The sequence below is a fragment of the Prionailurus viverrinus genome, chromosome B4 (genome assembly GCF_022837055.1).
Source record: "Prionailurus viverrinus isolate Anna chromosome B4, UM_Priviv_1.0, whole genome shotgun sequence".
NCBI classification, from domain to species: Eukaryota; Metazoa; Chordata; class Mammalia; order Carnivora; family Felidae; genus Prionailurus; species Prionailurus viverrinus.
In genome coordinates this window covers 40,589,347-40,610,714 of record NC_062567.1, presented here as the reverse complement: position 1 = coordinate 40,610,714, position 21,368 = coordinate 40,589,347, and the positions used below count along the sequence as shown (strand labels likewise).

General features: G+C 38.3%; 1 protein-coding gene across 1 annotated transcript in view; it reads left to right on the top strand.

Annotated features, from left to right (window-relative positions):
• Nucleotides 1-2,043: 2,043 nt before the first annotated feature.
• Nucleotides 2,044-21,368, top strand: part of LOC125171111 (ovostatin homolog 2-like) — a 55,665-nt gene continuing 36,340 nt past the window's right edge. The window contains exons 1-12 of the mRNA XM_047868234.1: nt 2,044-2,112; nt 2,430-2,613; nt 3,377-3,533; nt 5,025-5,077; nt 5,516-5,536; nt 8,303-8,471; nt 8,963-9,047; nt 12,902-13,019; nt 17,470-17,581; nt 18,911-19,020; nt 19,366-19,524; nt 20,425-20,652. Of these exons, the coding sequence (XP_047724190.1) occupies nt 2,048-2,112; nt 2,430-2,613; nt 3,377-3,533; nt 5,025-5,077; nt 5,516-5,536; nt 8,303-8,471; nt 8,963-9,047; nt 12,902-13,019; nt 17,470-17,581; nt 18,911-19,020; nt 19,366-19,524; nt 20,425-20,652 (1,461 nt within the window). The 5' untranslated portion in view covers nt 2,044-2,047. The remainder of the gene's footprint in view (nt 2,113-2,429; nt 2,614-3,376; nt 3,534-5,024; nt 5,078-5,515; nt 5,537-8,302; nt 8,472-8,962; nt 9,048-12,901; nt 13,020-17,469; nt 17,582-18,910; nt 19,021-19,365; nt 19,525-20,424; nt 20,653-21,368) is intronic.

The following is a 21,368-nucleotide window of genomic DNA, read 5'->3' as shown; positions in this document are numbered from 1 at the left end:
AGCTAGTGATTTAATTTATCTTATGATATCAGTATGGGGAGTGGAGTGGAAAGAGTGGTTCTAATAATAAGCCTAAGGGGCTATCAGAGGGAAGGGTGTTGGTCAAACACAGAGATTAACAGTCTGGGGTTCCAGTGGAAAAAAAAATAAATCTTAAAAATGATTGGACAGGTCAACAAGTGAGAATTAGTGCCGAAGCAGAGACTTTATTTTTTTTTTATTTTTATTTTTTAAATATTTATTTATTTATGAGAGACAGCATGAGCAGGGGAGGGGCAGAGAGAGAGGAAGACACAAAATCATAAGCAGGCTTCAGGCTCCGAGCTGTCAGCACAGAGCCCAACGCAGGGCTCGAACCGAGGAACCGTGAGATCATGACCTGGGCTGAAGTCGGGCGCTTAACCGACTGAGCCACCCAAGCCCCCCCATGCATGCAGAGACTTTAAAAGAGTTGGCTTCCTCTGCAGGAAGAGTTGGCTTCCTTTCTCTTCCTTTTAGAGAAAAGGCAGACAAACACAAAAGTCTTAACGTGGAAATGAGGAAGGGAGCAAGGTCTCACTTGTACTGAGAAAGCAACATGGTCAGAGTTTTGGGGAACACACTTCTGCACTGGAATTCGAAACGGGGTCAACCAGGAACCCTTCGTCTCCCATTCCTGAGGGCTCTTACTACTTCATTACAGCTTCTCCTCTATTATAACTGCTATTGTTTGTTTGTTTGTTTGGACTTTGCATTGCCTTTGCAGTGTCGTGGGCCTATTTCTTTCAGAAATGAAGACTGAAACCAGCTCCCTTCATCATACAATGTAACATTCTTCAAGCCAGATGTACTAACTCCATCCATACTTGAAATAGAAAATATGTTTAAGAAAAAAAAAAAGGAAACGAGACAAGTGGGAAAAATAACACACCAGAGACACAAGTCAAGAGGTTGCCAGTTTCTTTGGCAGGGCTCATTTTCCATTTAGAAATGCTTTGCAATCAACATAAGGGTGACGTGACTACTGGGCATGTATACACACGTACACGTATTTATTACTTTTGCTTGAATTTTTTTCTTATTATATTTAGATTTTTTTTAACTTTTTATTCAGTTTTTGAGAGATGGAGAGAGACAGAGCATGAGCGGGGGAGGGGCAGAGAAAGAGGGAGACACAGAATCCGAAGCAGGCTCCAGGCTCCGAGCTGTCAGCTCAGAACCTGATGTGGGGCTCGAACTCACGAACCGTGAGCTCGTGACCTGAGCTGAAGTCGGACGCTTAACCGACTGAGCCACCCAGGCGCCCCTTTTTCTTATGACATTTAGGGTAGAAAAGGATATTGAACATTGTCAAAAAAATCTCCCTAAGAAAATCATCGTAAATGTTGAACACACGTCAACATTTTAAAGGTTCCCTTCTGCATTTTGAATTTATAAAAGAATAAAAACAGTATCAATTATCCATAAAACGAGCCTGTATTGAGATATCCATTTCCACCTGTGTTTTGATAGCATCGGATATTGCTACTTTTCTCAGCAGCTTAAAAAATGTACCTTTTGGCAATCAGAATGATAACAGCTTTTTGGAGAGGTATTTTTCTGCCCAGTGCTAATTCCTATCTATCAACGCTTTCTGATACTGCGGTCAGCCCCGGGAGGGAAGTGCTAAATTAGATGAATGAGCTCTTAAGAGTTGCACAACTGTTTTCTTTGTTTTCTCTTGCTTCCTGTCCAACCTGTGCTGCTGATTCCAAAAACAGAGCAGCATCCAATGAACTTAAGAAGGAAGTTTTATATATAAAGCGATAACACGCCCCTCCTTGCTCCAGAAGTAATGGGAGAGGCTATTCTACGTGTGATTGATGGGTCCCAGGTGACTTGTTCCAAAAAGTAACTGATCCTTCGTCGTGCCTGACTATAAAAGCAACAACGTACAGGGAAAGGCAGAGTGGAAGGAAGAAAAGAAAGTGGATAATTGGGGCAGCTAACATCGAATAAGAAGAAAAGAGAGAGAGAGAGAGATTGAATATTTACCTTGAAGTCTTTATTGTTCAGACACTGGGATAAAATGGTGCCCACCATTTTTCTGAGCGCCTTCTTGCTTCATTTTACTGTTTCTGTGGCTTCAGAACCGTAAGGAAATGTATACTCTGTTTTCTTACCCTGAGTCCTGGCAAAGTGACCGGGGGAAATGCGTGCTGTGTTAAACTATGATTCTACTTGACCGTTTCAACTTCTGAGACTGAGTGCTGGTTTGCCTTATAAATTTTAAACAAGCGTATGAGGGAATTAGGACCTTTTTCTTAAGATGCCTCTCTCTACATACTCAAGTTTATCCCAATGCTATGAAAAATGTTTCAGAAACATTTCAATACGTTAAAATTGTTCCTTATGCGTGTTCTGCATTTCTGCTACACTTGTTTAAAGCCTTGGTTACTTTCTTTGCACAGGCAATATATCCTATGGGTGTCCTCCGTGATGCAGAGTCATTCTACAGACAAGGCTTGTCTCCACCTTTCAAACCTTAACGAATCTGTATCCTTGAGTGTTGTCCTAGAATATGATGGATACAACACCACGATTTTTGACCAGTCTGTGGACGACGATAACTTCTACGCTTGTGCAGATTTCAAGGTGAGGCACTGAACTTGCCGTTTCCGAGCTTTAGCGGGGGTGAGGAAATTATTACTGAAAAATTATTTTTAGAGAGGGGTCCCTGAGCGGCTCCGGCGGTTTAACGTCTGACTTCGGCTCAGAGATCATGATCTCATGGTTCGGGAGTTCGAGCCCCACATCAGGTTCGCTCCCGTCAGCGCAGAGCCTGCTTGGGACCCTCTGTCCCCCTCTCTCTGCCCCTTTCCCAACTTGCGCTCTCTCAAAAACAAGTAAGCATTAAAGCATTGCTTTTAGAGAGATAACAAACCTTGATTTTGGATGCAATGTGGAAGCTAGGGAATGGGATCAGAGACTTCCTGAGAGGCAAGAAACAAAAGGAAAATTTACCCATGCAACAAAACCTGTGAAATACTGCCATTATTCTTTCATAGGCAGTGATAATCAAGCACAATCACTGCCCTTTGGATAGAACCGTTTAACAATATGAGGAAAGAAAATACAGGTAAAAAGAAGCAAGATCGACAGTGAGGGCAACACACACACACATACACACACACACACACACACACAGAAAATAGAAGGCTAGCGGACGTAAAAATAAGTTTGTCAGAAACAGTCCTCATGCTAACTAAAGCAATTGTAAAAAGTGGTCTCCAACTCTCCCTTTAAGACGTAAGGTCCTCTCTAGAAGCTCTCGGCCTGAGAAGCCAATTTAAGACCTTGTTTACCAGCTCAATGTCTACAACTTGTTTTCCCATTCTCTGCTCTTTAACATGAACAGGTGTCTCAAAAGTCTTCTGAGCCGTTGGCCTTTGTGACATTGCGGGCTAAGGGAGAGACTCTTAAAATCTTCGAGAGGAGGTCCGTAGCACTCGCTTCAGAGGAGACCGTAACCTTTGTGCAGACAGATAAGCCCATCTATAAACCTGGACAGAAGGGTAAGTCAGTGTTCTTGTTTCACTGGCCTCAGGAACACATTCCTCAAATTTAGAGCACCCCGAACGTGTGAATGTCAGCCTTAAGTTTATTCTGAATGTTATGGGATCACGGATTTCTCGAATTTCTACTGGCCGCCTAGGTCAGTTACGTAACAGTGCCCTCCAGCCCCAGGAACTGAATGCTTTGCTTCTTAAACTCGTGCATGCCACTTTAAAAGTTTAAAAGTTCTAGTGACAGACTTTCGTAATAAAATGGATACGAGCCTGGGATGCAAAATGTTTGGTTTCACTTCTTGCTCCATAACTTACCAGTTGGGCCAGCTAAGTAAATCTCTGTGTAGACTCAGTCTTTTCATCCGTAGAATGGAGGGAATAAAAATGCCTCCCTTCCGGAAATAGTGTGAGAATAAAATGGGACAGTCAATGTGAAATAGGACCTAGCACAAAGACTCCTTATTATTATTATTATTATTCGTGCCAGTAGAAATAATCACTAATCTGATAACCTAAGCAGAGTTCTTCTATTTTCTTTAGTATTGTGGTAAGTAAAAGGCGGCGGAAAGAACACCAAACTAGGATTCTGAACTGGGGTGGTTTTTGTTTTGGCCGTACCAATAAATGATTGGATTTCGCCAAGGAAATTCTGCTCGTTGAGATCTTTAGCTTTCTCATTTGTAAAATTAGGGGGTTGGATGACAGCATCTATGTATTTTCTTCTAATATTACATATTTGTATGATTTATTTTGAAAAGAAATAAAAGAATTAAAACAGAATTCCTGTAGTGAGATTTTTTTTTCCTGCATTATATTCTCTCTGTACTTATTAAAATGTTATAATGACAGTTATGTATATAAAGGTAGTTAAAATGATCTTTCTGGAATTCTGCTAAAATTAATTTAATGTTTGCCAACGTTACTATCCTTTTCCGGAAAATTATGTTTAACTTCTATTATACATACTTCACATTTTTCTTTCTACAATTAATTCTGGCACCAATTTTTTATAACGTTTATTTATTTTGAGAGAGAGAGAAAGAACGTGCGTGCATGTGCACACGTGTGGAAGCCGGGGAGGGTCAGAGAGAGGGAGAGAGATTCCGAAGCGGGCTCCACACTGTCAGTGCAGAGCCCGATGTGGGGCTTGAACTCATAAACCTTGAGATCATGACCTGAGGCAAAATCGAAAGTCAGATAGATGCTCAACTGACCGAGCCACGCAGGTGCCCCGAGGCACCAGTTTTTAAGGTGTTCCTGTGGGCCATTTAGGGCAAAACTTTCCAGTTGGTGGTAGCAGCTTTGGTAATAATAGAGCATCGTCAACAGTCAACAGAGGAATTACAAATGTGTAACGAGAGCTCTTTCCAAATAGGACCCAAATTTCAAAGGGTCACATCAGGGCTAGGGGACACAGGGCAGCATTCCGTGACAGCAAGACAATTAATTGCTATGTCTATTTACAAGCATTCATCCCTTCTTCCTCTTTTCTTTTAGTTCAAATTCGCATCGTGACGCTGGATACCCAGTTCAGACCTGTTGAGGAATTGGTGAGTTCATTAATTTCTACCGGTACAATGAAATCGAAGCAAAGTAAACAAATCCATTGCCATCTAAAGTGTCACCAGGAGGCTTTGCATAAGTACGGAAATTGATTCTAACATGGAATACTGTACAGGTGGAGTTTTAATGCTGACCCCCAAATTTAGAACTTGTCTTTATTGCGAGTTAGTTTGTACTTCTTTAGGGCTTTTCATCATATAAGGGGGAAAAAATGGGTTGCGTGGAACCTGCTTTCCACTTCCCTGATGAGGTTCAGGATCTCTCACATTTGGGGTTTCCTTGGCACGCTTAGCTATGGAAACTTGGTCTTCTGCAAAACTTAAGGCCGTCTCAACACGAAGCCAGACGATCTTAATAATGCAATATCTGGCAAAAAAAAAAAAAAGCACTATTACAATATTAACCTGCATTTTTTTTCTTTTCAGTATCCGTTGATCACACTTCAGGTAAGCGATCTGCTTTATCACACTCATTATTTTGTAGATTCAGATAAATAAGGATGTGCGTGTGTGTGTGTGTGTGTGTGTGTGCGTGTGTGTGTGTAGTTTTCATGACGTGTAGTTAGAAAGTAAGGGAACTGAAATAAGGGGAAGAGAAATCTTTATCTACTTACAATGTAAGGCATCAGCCGAAGATGTAAATAAAAAGCTGCCACTTTGGTATTGATCCTGTGTGGCAAATGCCGTAATGGATTTCCACAGAAAATGAAAGATTGGGCTCCTTCTAAGGGAGGTTTATGTTTAAAATTGCTTCATGTTGGCTACTGGCCCTTCTCAATGTTAATTTCACCATATCTTATTTTAAGGAAATAGAAAACATAAACACCTAAAGATGCGAAATCGAGTCGGTGATATTATTACAAAATGGGCCCTTTGCTTTCAGAAAATAGTTAATGGAGTCATTTTGGCTACTGGCCCTTCTCAATGTTAATTTCACCATATCTTATTTTAAGGAAATAGAAAACACAAACACCTAAAGATGCGAAATCGAGTCAGTGATATTATTACAAAATGGACCCTTTGCTTTCAGAAAATAGTTAATGGAGTCTTCTTCTACAGTTCAAAGCTCTAGTGCAGTAGAGTGTGACTTAATTTCAGATCTTAAGTCTGGCAGTAAATCTTTTGTGTCCATCAACTCCAACATATGTACTTTAATTTCTACGTGCAACATGTATTATTACTATTAACTAAGTCTAAATGTTAACATACTGAGGGGTGCCTGGGTGGCTCAGTTGCCTAAGCGTCTGACTTCGGCTCAGGTCATGATCTCGTGGTTCGTGAGTTTGAGCCCCCCGTCGGGCTCTGTGCTGACAGCTCAGGGCCTGGAACCTGCTTCGGATTCGGTGTCTCCCTCCCCTCAGCTCCTTCCCTGCTCACACTCTCTCTCTCTCAAAATAAATAAAGATTAAAAAAAAAATTAAATGTTAATACACTAGGATCTAGGTTCATTGTCATTATATATGTATATAAATATTCCAAATTGTCTTTATAATACGAATTTTTTTGTCTTTATAATAGGATATATAATATAATTTTGTATATATATAATATATATATAATATAATTTTGTCTTTATAATATGAATTCCTTCTTACGTGGGTGGCAAATAGCTCATCCTTCCAGTAGGATAAATATCAAGTCAGCCATTTTCACATTTTCCGCATCATTCGTAATCTGTAAATAGCATTATCTTCACATCCTAGCGTGAACACTAGGATTCTACCTTCACAGTTACCTTCACAGCTAGTGTTCCACTGAAAGCAACAGAAAGCTTAACCAACATTGCTTTAAATGAGTAAAAGCTTTATTGTTTTCACAAACCACTAAGTCTGAGTGCAGGCACTTTAAGGTTGGGACAAGAACAACATAATATTACGAAGGATCCGGGCTTCTGCTACTTAACCTCTCTGCTGGCCTCAGTGTGTTGTTTTATTCTCAAGTCCAGCCGCATCTGATTCTTTTAGAAATAATGTCTACTCGGTGACTTCTGCTTACATTTCATTGGCCAAGCTGGTTACATTGGTCATTTCATTGGCCAACTTGGTTACATTGGTCATAGGGACAATCCTTACTGAAAGGAAGCCTGGAAAATTAATTTAGTTTTCTAGGGTTTCTTGTAGAGGAAAGAAAAAAAAATTAAATTAAGTGAGTAGTAAATAATGTTTTTGTTTCTTTGTAGAAATCTTTTTATCAGGAATTCTTTCATCACAACTGGTTGATATCTTTAAATAGGCTTATGGAAGCAGGCTCACATAAGATGCAATGTGCTAAAAACAAATAAAGGAGAAAATGTAGAACTCCCATTAAACAGCTCTTGCATGCAGCGTGTAAATTCATAACCAGTTTATTTGTAGACTAAATAAACACCAGTGACAAATAGAAGTATTTGCTAGAAGAAATCCCTCCTTATGCATCTGTTGGAGTGGGTCCACTCTACCGTGGAAAGCACTACTCTGGAGCAGGCACGTTGCGTTTTGTTTTTTTTTTTAATTTTTTTTGTGTTTAATTTTATATTTGAGAGAGTGAGACAGAGTGTGAGCAGGAGAGGGGCAGAGAGACAGAGACAGAATCTGAAGCAGGCTCCAGGCTCTGAGCTGTAACACAGGGCCCGGCAAGGGGCTCGAACTCACGAGCAGTGAGAATATGACCTGAGCTGAAGTCAGATGCTTAACCGACTGAGCCACCCAGGCGCCCCTGTGTTTTATTTTTTTTTAATTTTTTTTTTAACGTTTATTTATTTTTGAGACAGAGAGAGACAGAGCATGAACGGGGGAGGGGCAGAGAGAGGGAGACACAGAATCTGAAACAGGCTCCAGGCTCTGAGAGGTCAGCACAGAGCCCGACGCGGGGCTCGAACTCACGGACTGTGATATCATGACCTGAGCCGAAGCCCGCCGCTCAACCAACTGAGCCACCCAGGCGCCCCGCCCCTGTGTTTTAAACTTGTTAACTATGGAACTCTGGTTCAGAAAGACAAAAGTCCAAAGCAATAGTTAGAGATTGTTGTTCTTATCCTTTTGGGGCTTCACAGAGACATGCTGTAATATTGAATTTGTATACCCGAGGAAGTTATGTTATTGTTACAGTGCGAGATATTAGTGCAATAAAATGGTAGTTTTCTTTACTTCCAATAACTATAGAAGGTACTCAGAATAAAGAAGGAAAGGATAATACTCTTCATGACCTCTAATTTTATTTCTTCTTTATTTCTAGGATCCTCAACACAATAGGATTTTTCAGTGGCAAAATGTGACCTCCTTTCAAAACATTACCCAACTCTCATTCCAACTGATTTCAGAACCAATATTTGGAGATTACTCTATTATCGTGAAAGAAAAATCAGGAAGGACACTGACACACCAATTTACTGTTGATAGATATGGTAATGAATTACTACTTATGGTTGTTTCCTTATAAAGGAAGAGTTCAAAGGGCTGAACAAAACAATGTTTATGTTAGATTTAGCCAAAAGATTTAGGTGAGGCTTGATTTGATTTTCTGCCATTTTCCTTTCTTGGGGTTTTCGGCTTTATCATCCTTCCTTCTTGCCCCGTATCCTTATTCTAACCCCCGACCTTCCTACCTGGGAAATGTCTCATCTTCTAGAATCCAGACAATCTTCTAAGACGATCTAAATGATTACGATAAATAACATGTGAAGTTCTGAGAACAGGGAAGATAAAGGAAAGGCCCTATCACTTCCTGGTGCCACACACAGAATTGGGGGCAGTTGAAATGTGGGCTATCGAGATGCATACATAGGAAAATGTTGTGCACAGAAACCTACCCAGTTACATGATTAGTTACATGATTGCCATAAGTTTTTCTCACCAGTGATGGTAGGGGCTGAAGTCTATTTCTTTTTGTTTCCAGTGTTGCCCAGGTTTGAAGTTAAGGTCAGTGCACCACGAACAGTAACTATTTCGGATAATGAATTCCAAGTGAATGTATGTGCTAAGTAAGTATTCAGGAGATTTGACTCCAACGGTCAATATAGAGCTCAGAAAGACTGAGAAATGAGATTAACCATGTACCTTTATTTAAATGCTTCCTTTAAGATTGTTAGAGAAAGAGTGAATTCTCATTGTAAAATATTTTAAAAACAAAGAAAACCATAAGAAATTACCTGTAATTAATTCTGCCGACTGCCATTTACCTTGTAAGGTATTTTCTTCTAGTCTTGTATGAATCTTTTCATATTCATCAACTGCAATCATCCTTTTCTATACACTATAATTAAGAAAACACGTCTTCATATTCAGCTCATCTTTTACGAATTCCAATTCCTTGCTGCATAAACATAACTCTATGTGGCCATACCAAATTAACTTTTCTTTATTATATAACATGGAGGCTATTCAATTTTTTTCCATACTATTATAGTATATGTCTTTGTGTATAAGTGTATAAGAAGTATCTTCTGAATTAAAAACGATGTACTGAAGAAAGATGTCCAGAACTGGAATTGTCAAGACAGAATGTATAATATTCTTTTAGTTTTTTGATTGCCATATTACTCACTAAATACGTTGCCTCAGTGTAAAGTTCCAGCAGCTGATACAGAAGTACCTGCCTCACTGAATCTTCACCATCATTGATATTTTCATTTTAAATAAAAAAGAAACTCTTCAAAATGTCATAGTGGGAAAAAGGTATTTTTTTTTCTTTTTTTTTGGGAAAAAAAGGTATTTTTAACAATTAGAATTAATTTGAATCCTCCTCGCGTGAAAAAAAAATCCTGTACGATTTGAGAAATTTTAGTTTTCTTTTTGGGAAATTATTTCGAATGCCTTTTACATTTTTAAGAGTATGATGCCTTTTCTCAAATTTCTACTAATAATTAATATAGTTAATATTTATTGAATGCCAATTTCTGTGCTGAGCATTGCCCTTATTATATTCTTACCCCCATGCTATGTGATAGGAGCTATTATCATCTTTGTTTTAGAAAAAAAAGATAACAAGACACAAAGAACTGAAATAATTTATCAACAGTAATGGCGCCTTTTGATGGTCGACTTAGGATTTAGACCAATACTATTTGACTTCAGAAGTACTCTTCTAACCAAGACCTCTGTTATAATTTATATAAACAATTAAAAACTTTAACATATGACATATTTGTTCCAACTTTTTATTTAATTGGCGACATGGAAATAGTTTGCTTTAGAGCATTTTCAGAGGATTTCAAAGTAGATTTTGACTTTCAAAATATTCTTGAGCAGAGTCAAGGTACTTTAAAGCTATATTGGGTGAAAGGCTGACAGTATCTACAATGTTCTTTGGACTCTAGCACAACTGTACGAATATTTTCTTGTCTCAGTGAAGAGTAGCTGACACGTGATAGAATTTCATAAACGTAATATATGAAAGATGTAGATATGTGTGCTAAAAATAAGGAGGTAATCAAATAAGCTTCAAAAAATCCAGGCTTCTAAACTAGTTTCACTCATAAAATCCCACACAAGCCAGAATTGTCAGTGGGATTAATACCTATAATTTATCTGCCCAGGGGTATGCTAAAAAAAAAAGTACGACACAGATATCGGGAGAGCCAAAGTGTTTATCAAGTATCGCCTTCATAGGAGACTTGCTAAACTAACTGTTGATACAGAATTGGGAGTTCTCAAAAACTTCTTGAATGTTACCTTTCGTTTAGATTTGACATGACATGGTATTCAGTTATCAGCAATCATGTTGCCCTGCAACAGGACCAGGCAGTTGAGACAGAAGCTCTCGTGGCTACAGAAATATTTCTGGGCAGGTTAGAGGAACAGGATGAATAAAATCAGTATGTCTAGGAGTGAACATCCATGCATGAGTTGCCTACTTCAGGTCGCATGCACTACGTCTGTGCCTTGTTTCTTCAGGACTCCCTGGCACTTAACTTGAGAAAACAACAGCAAGCCAGGGTATTTTGGCAAACGGCCCCCTTTTAGCAAACAGGGAAGAAAACGCGCCTATAGGCAAAGACACCTTAATAAACCGCATTAGTATCCACCAAAAGCTTTTCAAATCACAAAGGGAAAATATTTATTCTTTCTGATCTGTACGAGCATTTAAGCTACATATTTCACAGGCATGTGTTAACCCCTAGAAAATACGACAATGAGAGTTTTATTTTGTAAGCAAAAGACAGTAAGAAGCAATAATAAGATATGTTCAGGTGTGTCACCTGTGGCCTGATCTGAGTCTTGCCGCTGTGTTTTATGTAATTGATCTTTAAAGCTCACGGATGATTTTAGCGATTTGGCTCGAATCGAATTCTCAGAAGCATTGACAATTTTTAAGTAGGGAGAGAAAAGCAACTTAGTGGAAGAGCCCGGACTGTGGGAAGGGAGGAAGATCAGAGTTTGAATTTCAATTCCGTATCTTACAACGTAGGCGAGTTGCTTGACCTCAGTTCACTAATCGGCACAATGACATTATACGCCTACGTCTCAGCATCGCTTAAAAAATAAATTAGATCATCTGTGTAACCACCAGATACATAGTAGTGCCCAACAATTAGACAAAAAAAAAATATTATCATTGATAAATTTAATTATTTTCAGTTTTACTACTTACTAATTTCACAGGTGCTATGTTTTTCTAAATGAAGCAATCCTCAAATAACAAAAAATATCAAATCAACTGTATTTGCCTTTGATTGAAATTAAAAAAAAAAAACCCACCTTGTGTTATGGTTTTTTGTGTGTTTTAGGAGAAAATGAGATATTTATTTAATCTCACCCCACAAGACATACTTTTGAACAAAATTTATCTGTTTATGCCAATCTCCATACCTGCTACATTTGTTGGATGTACAATGAGAATTGTCGTTTAAAGTATTGATCTGGGGGTGCCTGGGTGGCTCAGTAGGTTAAGTGTCCAACTTTGGCTCAGGTGATGCTCTTCCGGTTCGTGAGTCACAGACCAGTGTCGGGCTCTGGGCTGACCGCTCAGAGACTGGAGCCTGCTTCAGGTTCTGTCTCTCCTTCTCTCTCTGCCCCTCCCCTGCTCGCACTCTGTCTGTCTCTCTCTCTCTCAAAAACAAATAAATATTAAAAAAAAATTTTTTAAGTATTGATCTGGAAGTATTTTAAGATCCTAAATAATCCAGGAGCGCCTGGGTGGCTCAGTCGGTTAAGCCTCTGACTCTTGGTTTCGGCTCAGGTCATGATCTCACGGTTTCTTGAGTTCGAGCCCCACATCGGGCTCCAAGATGACAGTGCAGAGCCCGCTTGGGATTCTCTGTCTCCCTCTCTCTGTCCCTCCCTTACTTGCACTATCTCTGCCTCTCTCAAAATATAAATAAACTTAAAAAAAAAGATCCTAATAATCCACATGTTATTTAGATCCATATATATTTTCTGCTAAAAAAAAATGGTGCTGCAAATTTTATAATATTTCTATCAGCTAAAATGTAATTTAAAAAACTCGATGCGATCATTAAATTCCTTTTGCTGAGACTTTAGGTTCTACATTTCCCTGAATTTGATTTTTGTTTTCTTTTAAGTAAGCTCTGTGCCCAATGTGGGGCTTGAACTCACAGTGCCGAGATCAGCCGACACATGCTGTATCAACTGAGCCAACCCGGCACCCCTTGAGTTTGATTTTTAAAAAGGCAGCCGAATCCTCATAACAGATCACATGCCTAATTGAATTCAAATTCTGTGGGGAAGATAGCACTAATAGATGATGATTGCTAATAGAATTCCGTCATTGGGGTAGCCATTCGTTCCGGATTTCATATACAATTTCTGAAAAAGCCCATAAAAGAGGCCCATGGTGTTGTTCATCTATAATTGTCACGACACTTTCTCCTACCAGGTACACCTATGGCCAGCCAGTGCAAGGAAAAGCTCAAATCCGGGTGTGCAGAAAATTCTTTTCCTCCGAGAACTGTGAGAACAACAACAATGAAATATGTGAACAATTTATTGCGCAGGTACAGATCATTATTATTATTGTCATTATCATTATATTTCATTATTATTCTTTCTTCGATTCTGTACAGAAGGAAAAATCCTCCCTCTCCCCTTTAAAGTCTTCCCCTGGACTAAATAGAATTAAGTTTACATGAAGCAGGTTAACAGGAGAAAAAAAAAACCAAAATTTTATTAGGTACATACAGCGGTCCCATAATGAAATTGAGGTCCAAAAAGATGACCAAGGCAAGCAGCTTTTATACTTCTTGACAGAGGGACAATAAATTTGTGAGGAATTGACAAGACAAAGAAAACAGGTGTTTGTAAGCTTTAATTAGTAAGGAATTCGAATTGAAATTTGGGTCGAGGTAGTAGATTAGAAAAAAACCAACAAGGTTTTTTGGGGGGTTTTTTGTTTTGTTTTTTTTTTTTCTAGAGCTTTCTTGGCTTTAGAGTCCCTGTCTCTGGTGGTAAGGATGTCTTTTTACTTTTTAGTGCAGCGAGGGTGCCTTTCACCTGGGAGTTTTTTTCCCTTATTTCAGGGGGACCAAGGAGGATCTAAGTGTCCTTGCACCGGCTCTTTCTTAAGTAACTTTTATGTAAAATAATCAATATGCCTTGGGGCGCCTGGGTGGCTCAGTAAGTTAAGTGTCCGACTTTTGATTTTGACTCAGGTCACGATCTCATGGCCGTGAGATCGAGCCCACATCAGGCTCTGTGCTGACAGCATGGACCCTACTTTGAATGCTTTCTCCCTCTCTCTCTATCCCTCCCCTTCTCTCTCTCTCTCTCTTTCTCAATAAGTAAACATATAAAATAAAATAATAAGGGGCGCCTGGGTGGCGCAGTCGGTTAAGTGTCCGACTTCAGCCAGGTCACGATCTCGCGGTCCGTGAGTTCGAGCCCCGCGTCGGGCTCTGGGCTGATGGCTCAGAGCCTGGAGCCTGTTTCTGATTCTGTGTCTCGCTCTCTCTCTGCCCCTCCCCCGTTCATGCTCTGTCTCTTTCTGTCCCCAAAATAAATAAACGTTGAAAAAAATATTTAAAAAAAATAAAAATAAAAAAATAAAAATAAAATAAAATAATAAAATGAAATTAAATGATAAAATAAAATAAAATATCGATATGCCCACGTGGCATGTTTGGGGGGAACCTGCCCTTGGCCCCTACAATTCCGTTTATAAAAGGGACTTAAAAACATTATTTTCATTTTGTGGGTAATGGAGGCTGCAGCTAGATAAGGTGAAGAATAAGGAGCAAATACAACGTCCACCAATAGTCTCTTTCTCTAGGCCATGTAAATGGTTACCCACCTATGGATTCATAGAATTTTTAAATTTGAAAAACCTTATTGGTTTTCTTGTTTTTTTTTTTAATTTTTTTTAACGTTTTATTTATTTTTGAGACAGGGAGAGACAGAGCATGAACGGGGGAGGGTCAGAGAGAGAGGGAGACACAGAATCCGAAACAGGCTCCAGACGCGGGGCTCGAACTCACGGACAGTGAGATCGTGACCTGAGCCGAAGTCAGACGCTCAACTGACTGAGCCACCCAGGCGCCCCGGTTTTCTTGTTTTATATACCGTCTAGATGATCTCTCTGGTCTTCCCATATGGAATCATTAGTCATCTGTTAAATTAACAAATCCCTGATAGGACCCACCATGCAATCTAGAATTGTCCTTGTGAAAAAAGTTCATTCGCACACACCTGCGATTCAGAGTATCTACCTGCTAATCTCAGTAAACAATCCTGTCCATTTATTTGAGGATCAACTTAGGACCTCGAAAATGAGATTTGCCTATATTTCAGTTTATAATTTAAGCCTGATTGTCCTGAAGTTACTCGCCAAATAGATGAACATCAATTGGTAAATATCGAGATTTGCTAAAGACAAGCAGAACTCCTGTAGATAAGAATTGCAGGCAAAGAAAGGCTGAGTCGAATTCTTCCATATCAGCAGTGCAGTTTTCCGTAGTGTGATTTTAATGTAATTTAGTCATTTTACCAAGTGATGGGTGTTCTCTCCGCGAATGGCTTTTTGCTCCCCAGTGTGACAAATATAGCAATAAATAATCTGCTAAAACTATCTTTCTATATCAGTGGTTTTATGTATTTCATACAGATTCCTTCACATGGGTTTCATGAATCAAAGTAGATGATAGATAGGTAGATAGATAGATATAATCACACACAATTTTTCATTTAAAAAATATTGTCAAAAAAAATTTTAAGCATTTAAATTCCTGTCAGCAATGTGTGAGAGGACTATAGTTCCCAAGTTACTACCGGCAATATATATAGCAGGTTTTAAAATGTTGCCATTTTGAAAGAAGTTTCTTTTGCTTTCATCGGTATTATTTGTGAATTTGAGTGTATTTTCATATTTTTGTTATGAGTTTGAATTTGTTCTTTCAAGAATTCTTAATGATCCTTGTTTTCCCTGTTTGTGTGAAACTGAAACTTTCTTTTAGTATAAATATTGCCCTCTATCCCCTAAGCAAATATTTTTTCAAGTCTTTTATTTAAATATTGACTTCGATTGTGTTATTTTTGAAATACCAAAGTTCCTGATGTTTACAGGTTCTCAGCCTTAGAAAAAGTTCTCACCTACCACCATGTTGTACGTGTAGCTATCTAAGCGTGATTTTAACATTTTAAAAATTTCTCTAATCAACATAGTTTTTATTATGTTGTAAAATAACACATTTCGTTTTCTTCTAAATGGATACTAAGTTGTATTAGCATCTAATCTTATACAACTTTGGTCTCCCTCTTTATTCTAAATAGTGCTCGTAAAAGGTTATTCTGTTTTGTTGGACTTCCTCTGACTTTTGTTTTATTATTTCCTTTCTGATATTATTTTTTTGTTCCTAAATCATTTATTTTTTTAATTTTTTTTATGTTTTATTTCTTATATTTGAGAGAGACAGACAGAGGGACATGGCACAGGGGGGGTGGGAACAAAGAGAGAAGGAGACACAGAATCTGAAGCAGGCTCCAGGTTCTAAGCGGTTAGCACAGAGCCTGATGAAGGGCTCGAACTCATGAGCCATGAGATCATGACCTGAGCCAAAGGAGGATGTCCAACCTACTGAGCCACCCAGGCGCCCCTAAATCATTTATTTTTAATTTTTTTTTTTAACGTTTATTTATTTTTGAGACAGAGAGAGACAGAGCATGAAAGGGGGAGGGTCAGAGAGAGAGGGAGATGCAGAATCTGAAACAGGCTCCAGGCTCTGAGCATTCAGCACAGAGCCCGACGCGGGGCTCGAACTCCCTGAAATTTTAGTTTATTTTGGTGGTTTTGAAAAATGTTGTTTATTCTCCCTAAAAACATTGTGTTTTACTTTCTCTTTTAACCATAGCTTAATACCATAGATTTTGATGCAAAACATTTTTTTCCTTGTCTTTAATGTCGAGATTCTTATTGATTTACGTTATATTTTCTCTTTGACTCAGGTATTACTGAAAAATGTTTTTTTTTCTTAATTTCAAGGCATGTAAGATTCTTCTGATTACATTGTATTTTCATTTTTTTTAATTTAATTTTTGTTTTTTGAGAGAGAGAGAGAATGCGTGAATGGGGGGGGAGGAGCAGAGAGAGAGAGAGAGAGAGAGAGGGAGGGAGAGAATCTTAAGCAGGCTCCACATCCAGGGCAGAGCCCAAGGTAGGGCTCGATCCCACGACCTTGGGATCATGACCTGAGCTGAAATCAAGCGTCAGACGTTCAACCAACTGAGCCACCCAGGCGCCTCTGTCATTTCTTTGTGATTTGATTGTATTATAAATAGACAAAGTAAAATTGCCTGTTTTTGTTGTTGTTAACATTATAGTTGATGGTTCAGAGGAGCACATGTTCTGGGATCAAAATGCCTAGCTACCACTTTCTATCTGTGTGACCTTGGGCAGATTATATATTTCAGTTTATTCATCCATATAATGGTGATGACAATCGAGTTTCCTCATGTGGTAGTTTTGAGAGTCAGATGAACTGATCTATCCCTCTACCATTTTAAATTTAGAATTAATAGTACCGTTCATTTTAAAATATAATTAAATCTACGTTTCTCTCGTTCCTGATGTCCCCAATGAAAGATCATCTATAGATTTGTTCTTCATTTTAAATAACAATTTACCTTAAAAAGAGTTCTTGTGTGACACACTTGAAGACCCAAGATGATTTTAATCTCTAATTCTTAAAATAGGATTCTCATCTTTAATTTATTGCCATCTACATTGTTGTCGGTAGAATATCCCTGAAGTCTGTAAAATACACATTACCTCCTTCACTTGTTGTAATTGCTGGTGGACTCCCAGCCCTTCTTTTGGAATTCTTGGTCACTTCAACAAGTTTGTGAGATGAAACCATGGGGTGGTAGGGGAAGGTAGAAATCTGTGCTAAAAGTCTCTATCCCTTTAAGACTTTTGAATCCCTAATCTTTTCATTATACCTTCTCTTCATTTTTCAGTTGAGAAACGGTTGTGTGACTCAAATTGTGAATACGAAAGTCTTCCAACTCTACCGCTCAGGATTTTTCATGTCATTTCAAACCGCTGTCACAGTTACGGAATTTGGGACAGGTAATGGTCATGTTTTATGGGCAACCGGGGGGGTATATGCAGCTTCCTAGGGAGAAGTGTATCTAGTAAGCAAGATTCACCAAACAGAGATCAATAATTGTTCCACATAGTAAAGTGGAGCACATTTGCCAATAGGTCGACTTGAAGGTTGCTTCTGAAAAAAGATTTTCCTCGTAATGTTTAAAATAAACTTATTATGTAAATGTTACAGGTTTGTATCTACTTCTGTGCCTGCATCAATCAGACAGAGATTTCTTCTGAAGTAGCAAGCTAAGCTAATAAAGTAGGCACTCTTTTTAATTTTGGGTAAATCAGTTGATAACCAATTGACCGGGTCTGAGCTTTGATTTAATACAAAAGTTCACAATCTACAGCTAGAATGTCAAACCCAGCTCCACGCTTCTTTATGTAAAGTTTACTAGAACACGACCCCATTCGTTTGCCTTGCTTAACAGCTAAAATACCAAAGTTGTGTAGCTTATGGTTCACAAGCTTAGAATAATAACTGTGAGGTCCTCTTCACAGAAGTTTGTCAGCTTCTGATTTAATACAAATGGAGACATTTGCGGGTATAAAATATCATTGAGAAATTTACAAGATGGCACAAGAGTGCTCATCAAGTCATTGTTAAAAGATTAACAATTGTTAATTGTTAACAATTAACATTGTTAAAAGAATAACAAAGAAAAAGAGGAAAGTGGAATTTAATTTGGAGTGGAGAAAGCCAGATTCAATTGCTATTTTTGTTGCTTAAAAATGAGTGAGATAATATTATTTATAAAGTGCTTTGTATAAACACACTTGCTCAATAGCGTGATGGCATTTGTTATGGGTATTTGTCGCATTGTAACTTAGCTAGGTATGTTTACCTCCGCTTATCACAATCCATTCCTATTTACTTTGCCTTCAGATATTTTTCTTATCTGGGAAAAGCCTAAAAGCATAGTTATCTTGACAGGCTAAAGAAAGATTTAAAGGAAGTGAAAGCCTTCTCTCAAGAGATGTCTGTGACATTCTCTGCTATAAAAGGAGTTACAAGCCAGAACTGAGTAGAATGGTCACAAGAAAGAAATTAAAAGCATTTTCTCCTGCTTCTGGTCCAAACATTTTCACATTAATTATGTTATTAAGTTTGATGTATATTATAACCAGATAGATACAGAGCATTCTGAAACATACTCCAAAGCACCTACGCTTTCCTTTCAATATAGAACAAGAATGTAATTCTCTGTATAGAAGTTTGCACATATCCCCTAAGCTATTTGTTCTTTTGAGATTCTAGATTAAACAATTCATCCTCCCTCACACTATTTTTTTAATTTCTTACAGGTGTGCAGATCAGTGAAAAGACTTCCATTTTTCTCACTCAATTGCTTGGGAGTGTGAGCTTTGAGAATATGGATTCTTTCTACAGAAGAGGAATTCCTTATTTTGGAACTGTAGGTTTGACTTAAAAATACATATTCTTATTTCATTTTCTGGGATCATGGATTGCCCTTTGAAAATTTCTGGACATCTTTTTCCTACTTTTATAACACACTTGTAGCCTTACGATGTCTGATAGATGAGAGAAAGTCCCTCACGGGGGAAGGAAAGCGATCAACACAATTATAGCTGTTTCCATTTTATGTATCTATTTAATAGACCATCTTTCTGTCTATTGGATTTTAATAAAATTACAAATAAGCGATCACATTTATGAATAGAAAATTCTTTCTCTATAGAAAGGTGATGTTTTGAGTTTTAAAAATTAATGCTTTTTTTTTTCTTTTTTTTTGGCACAGCTTAAATTTTCTGGACCTAATAATGTACCGATGGGGAACAAGCCATTGCGATTGGAGCTAAATAACAGATTTATAGGAAACTACACCACAGACGACAATGGGGAAGCTCTGTTTTCCATCGACACTTCAGATATATTCGATTCAGAGTTCAACCTGAAAGTAAGACACCAAAGAGTAGATAAGATCCCACAAAGTATTTGAGTGTTAGGAATTTTGAACATTAGGAATCTCCTAAAAGATCATTTATATTAAGAATATATTTTAGGGTCACCTGGGTGGCTCAGTCGGTTAACCGTCGACTTGGGCTCAGGTCATGATCTCGCAGTTCATGAGTTCGAGCCTCATGTCGGGCTCTGTGCTGACAGCTCAGAGCCTGGAGCCTGCTTCAGATTCTGTGTCTCCCTCTCTCTCTGCCCCTCTGCCACTCACACTCTGTCTCTCTCTCTCTCTCAAAAATAAATACAAACATTTAAAAAATATAAAATATATATATTTTTAAAAAGTTGCAACATTTCACGTATTTTATATGTCTCCTTGTTCATTAAATAATATGTAAGAATACTTACTCAAGAGGATGAGATAATAGCCTGGTACAATTGTTATAAAGTCTGTAACATCCAATATTTTCCTCCGAGACACCAGAAATAGTTCGTGAAGATGATTTGGCCTTTTTATCCCCTTTGATCATTTGATGCCTGGATAGGGGAGATACTACAATTTCCACTTTTCTGCTTCTTGAACAGAATTTTAGAGTTAAACAATTCATCCACGTTCAAATATAGCTGAAGGACACAGGGTGTAAGGCTATTCCCTGACTTCAGTTACAAAGTAAAAATAAACTAGCGTAGACCTAATAAAATATACATACAACTATGGTCATGTTTTGTACGCCAAAAAAGAAGAAAGCGTAATTATTATTTTACTTGATATTTGAAACGTCAGGCACAAACTAAGATTCCTCTCTACTGTGAAGAGATAAGAAGCCTTCCATTCTGGAATAATCCCTGTCCTTAAAAGTCTTTATAGCGCTAACATCCTTTACTTCTCTTTTCCTATTAGGCCACGTATATTCGACCTAAGAACTGCTATCCTCCCAGCTGGTTAGCGCCTGAGTATGTGGATGCTCATTTCTCAGTTTCACGCTTTTACTCCCGAACCAACAGCTTCCTGAAGATTGTTCCTGAACCAAAACAGCTTAGATGCAATCAACAGAAAACTGTTACTGTGCGTTACACCCTAAACAAAGAAGCATATAGGGATGATTCCAGTATCAACTTTTTTTATTTGGTAAGTCTCCACCGATGGATCCTTGGGTCTTGTCTGATTGTCTGCTTAGCACAGGGCGGCTTGGAACGGGGACATCAATCATGTCATTGTTCCTGAGTGAGCAGACCCCACGTGGCTGTGACTACCCTTGGATCTGCTAAAAACAAACACAGAAACAAGTCAATGAACACATAAAAACATCCAAGGCAATTTCAATTTCCCTAAGGTTAAAAAACCTGCTATTCAGAGTCCGCTCTTTTAAACATTCAGTTATAATTCACATCGAGTATCCATGACCCTTCACGAGAGTACAACATTAGGCAGAGACAAGAGAGTAAAGGGGAAGGCTAATTTTAATAAGCAGTAAAAGGAATGAGCCCTTTTGGCTCTGTCTCCATATTTATCCATTTTGTCCTTATGAGGCAAAGGGAAAAAAAAAAAGTTACACTTTTCAGTTTACAAATAAGGGAACAGTGGTGGAGAAGTGACATGACTTGGCTTCCTTGAAGCGAGACAGTCTAAATAATTCAGGGCTTTGTACACTCCCTTGCCTGGTGAATTGCATATTATTTACCAAGTTGCTAGCACATAATAGACTTTCAATTCATCGTCGTCAGTTTCTGTGTTCTTTTCCAAGTGGTGCAGTTTTGCATTTGTTCGTAGAAGCTACCTTATCTTTGGAACAGAATTATCATCAGACCGTCATTAGCAATTTTTCAGATTCTGTTAGATAGCGT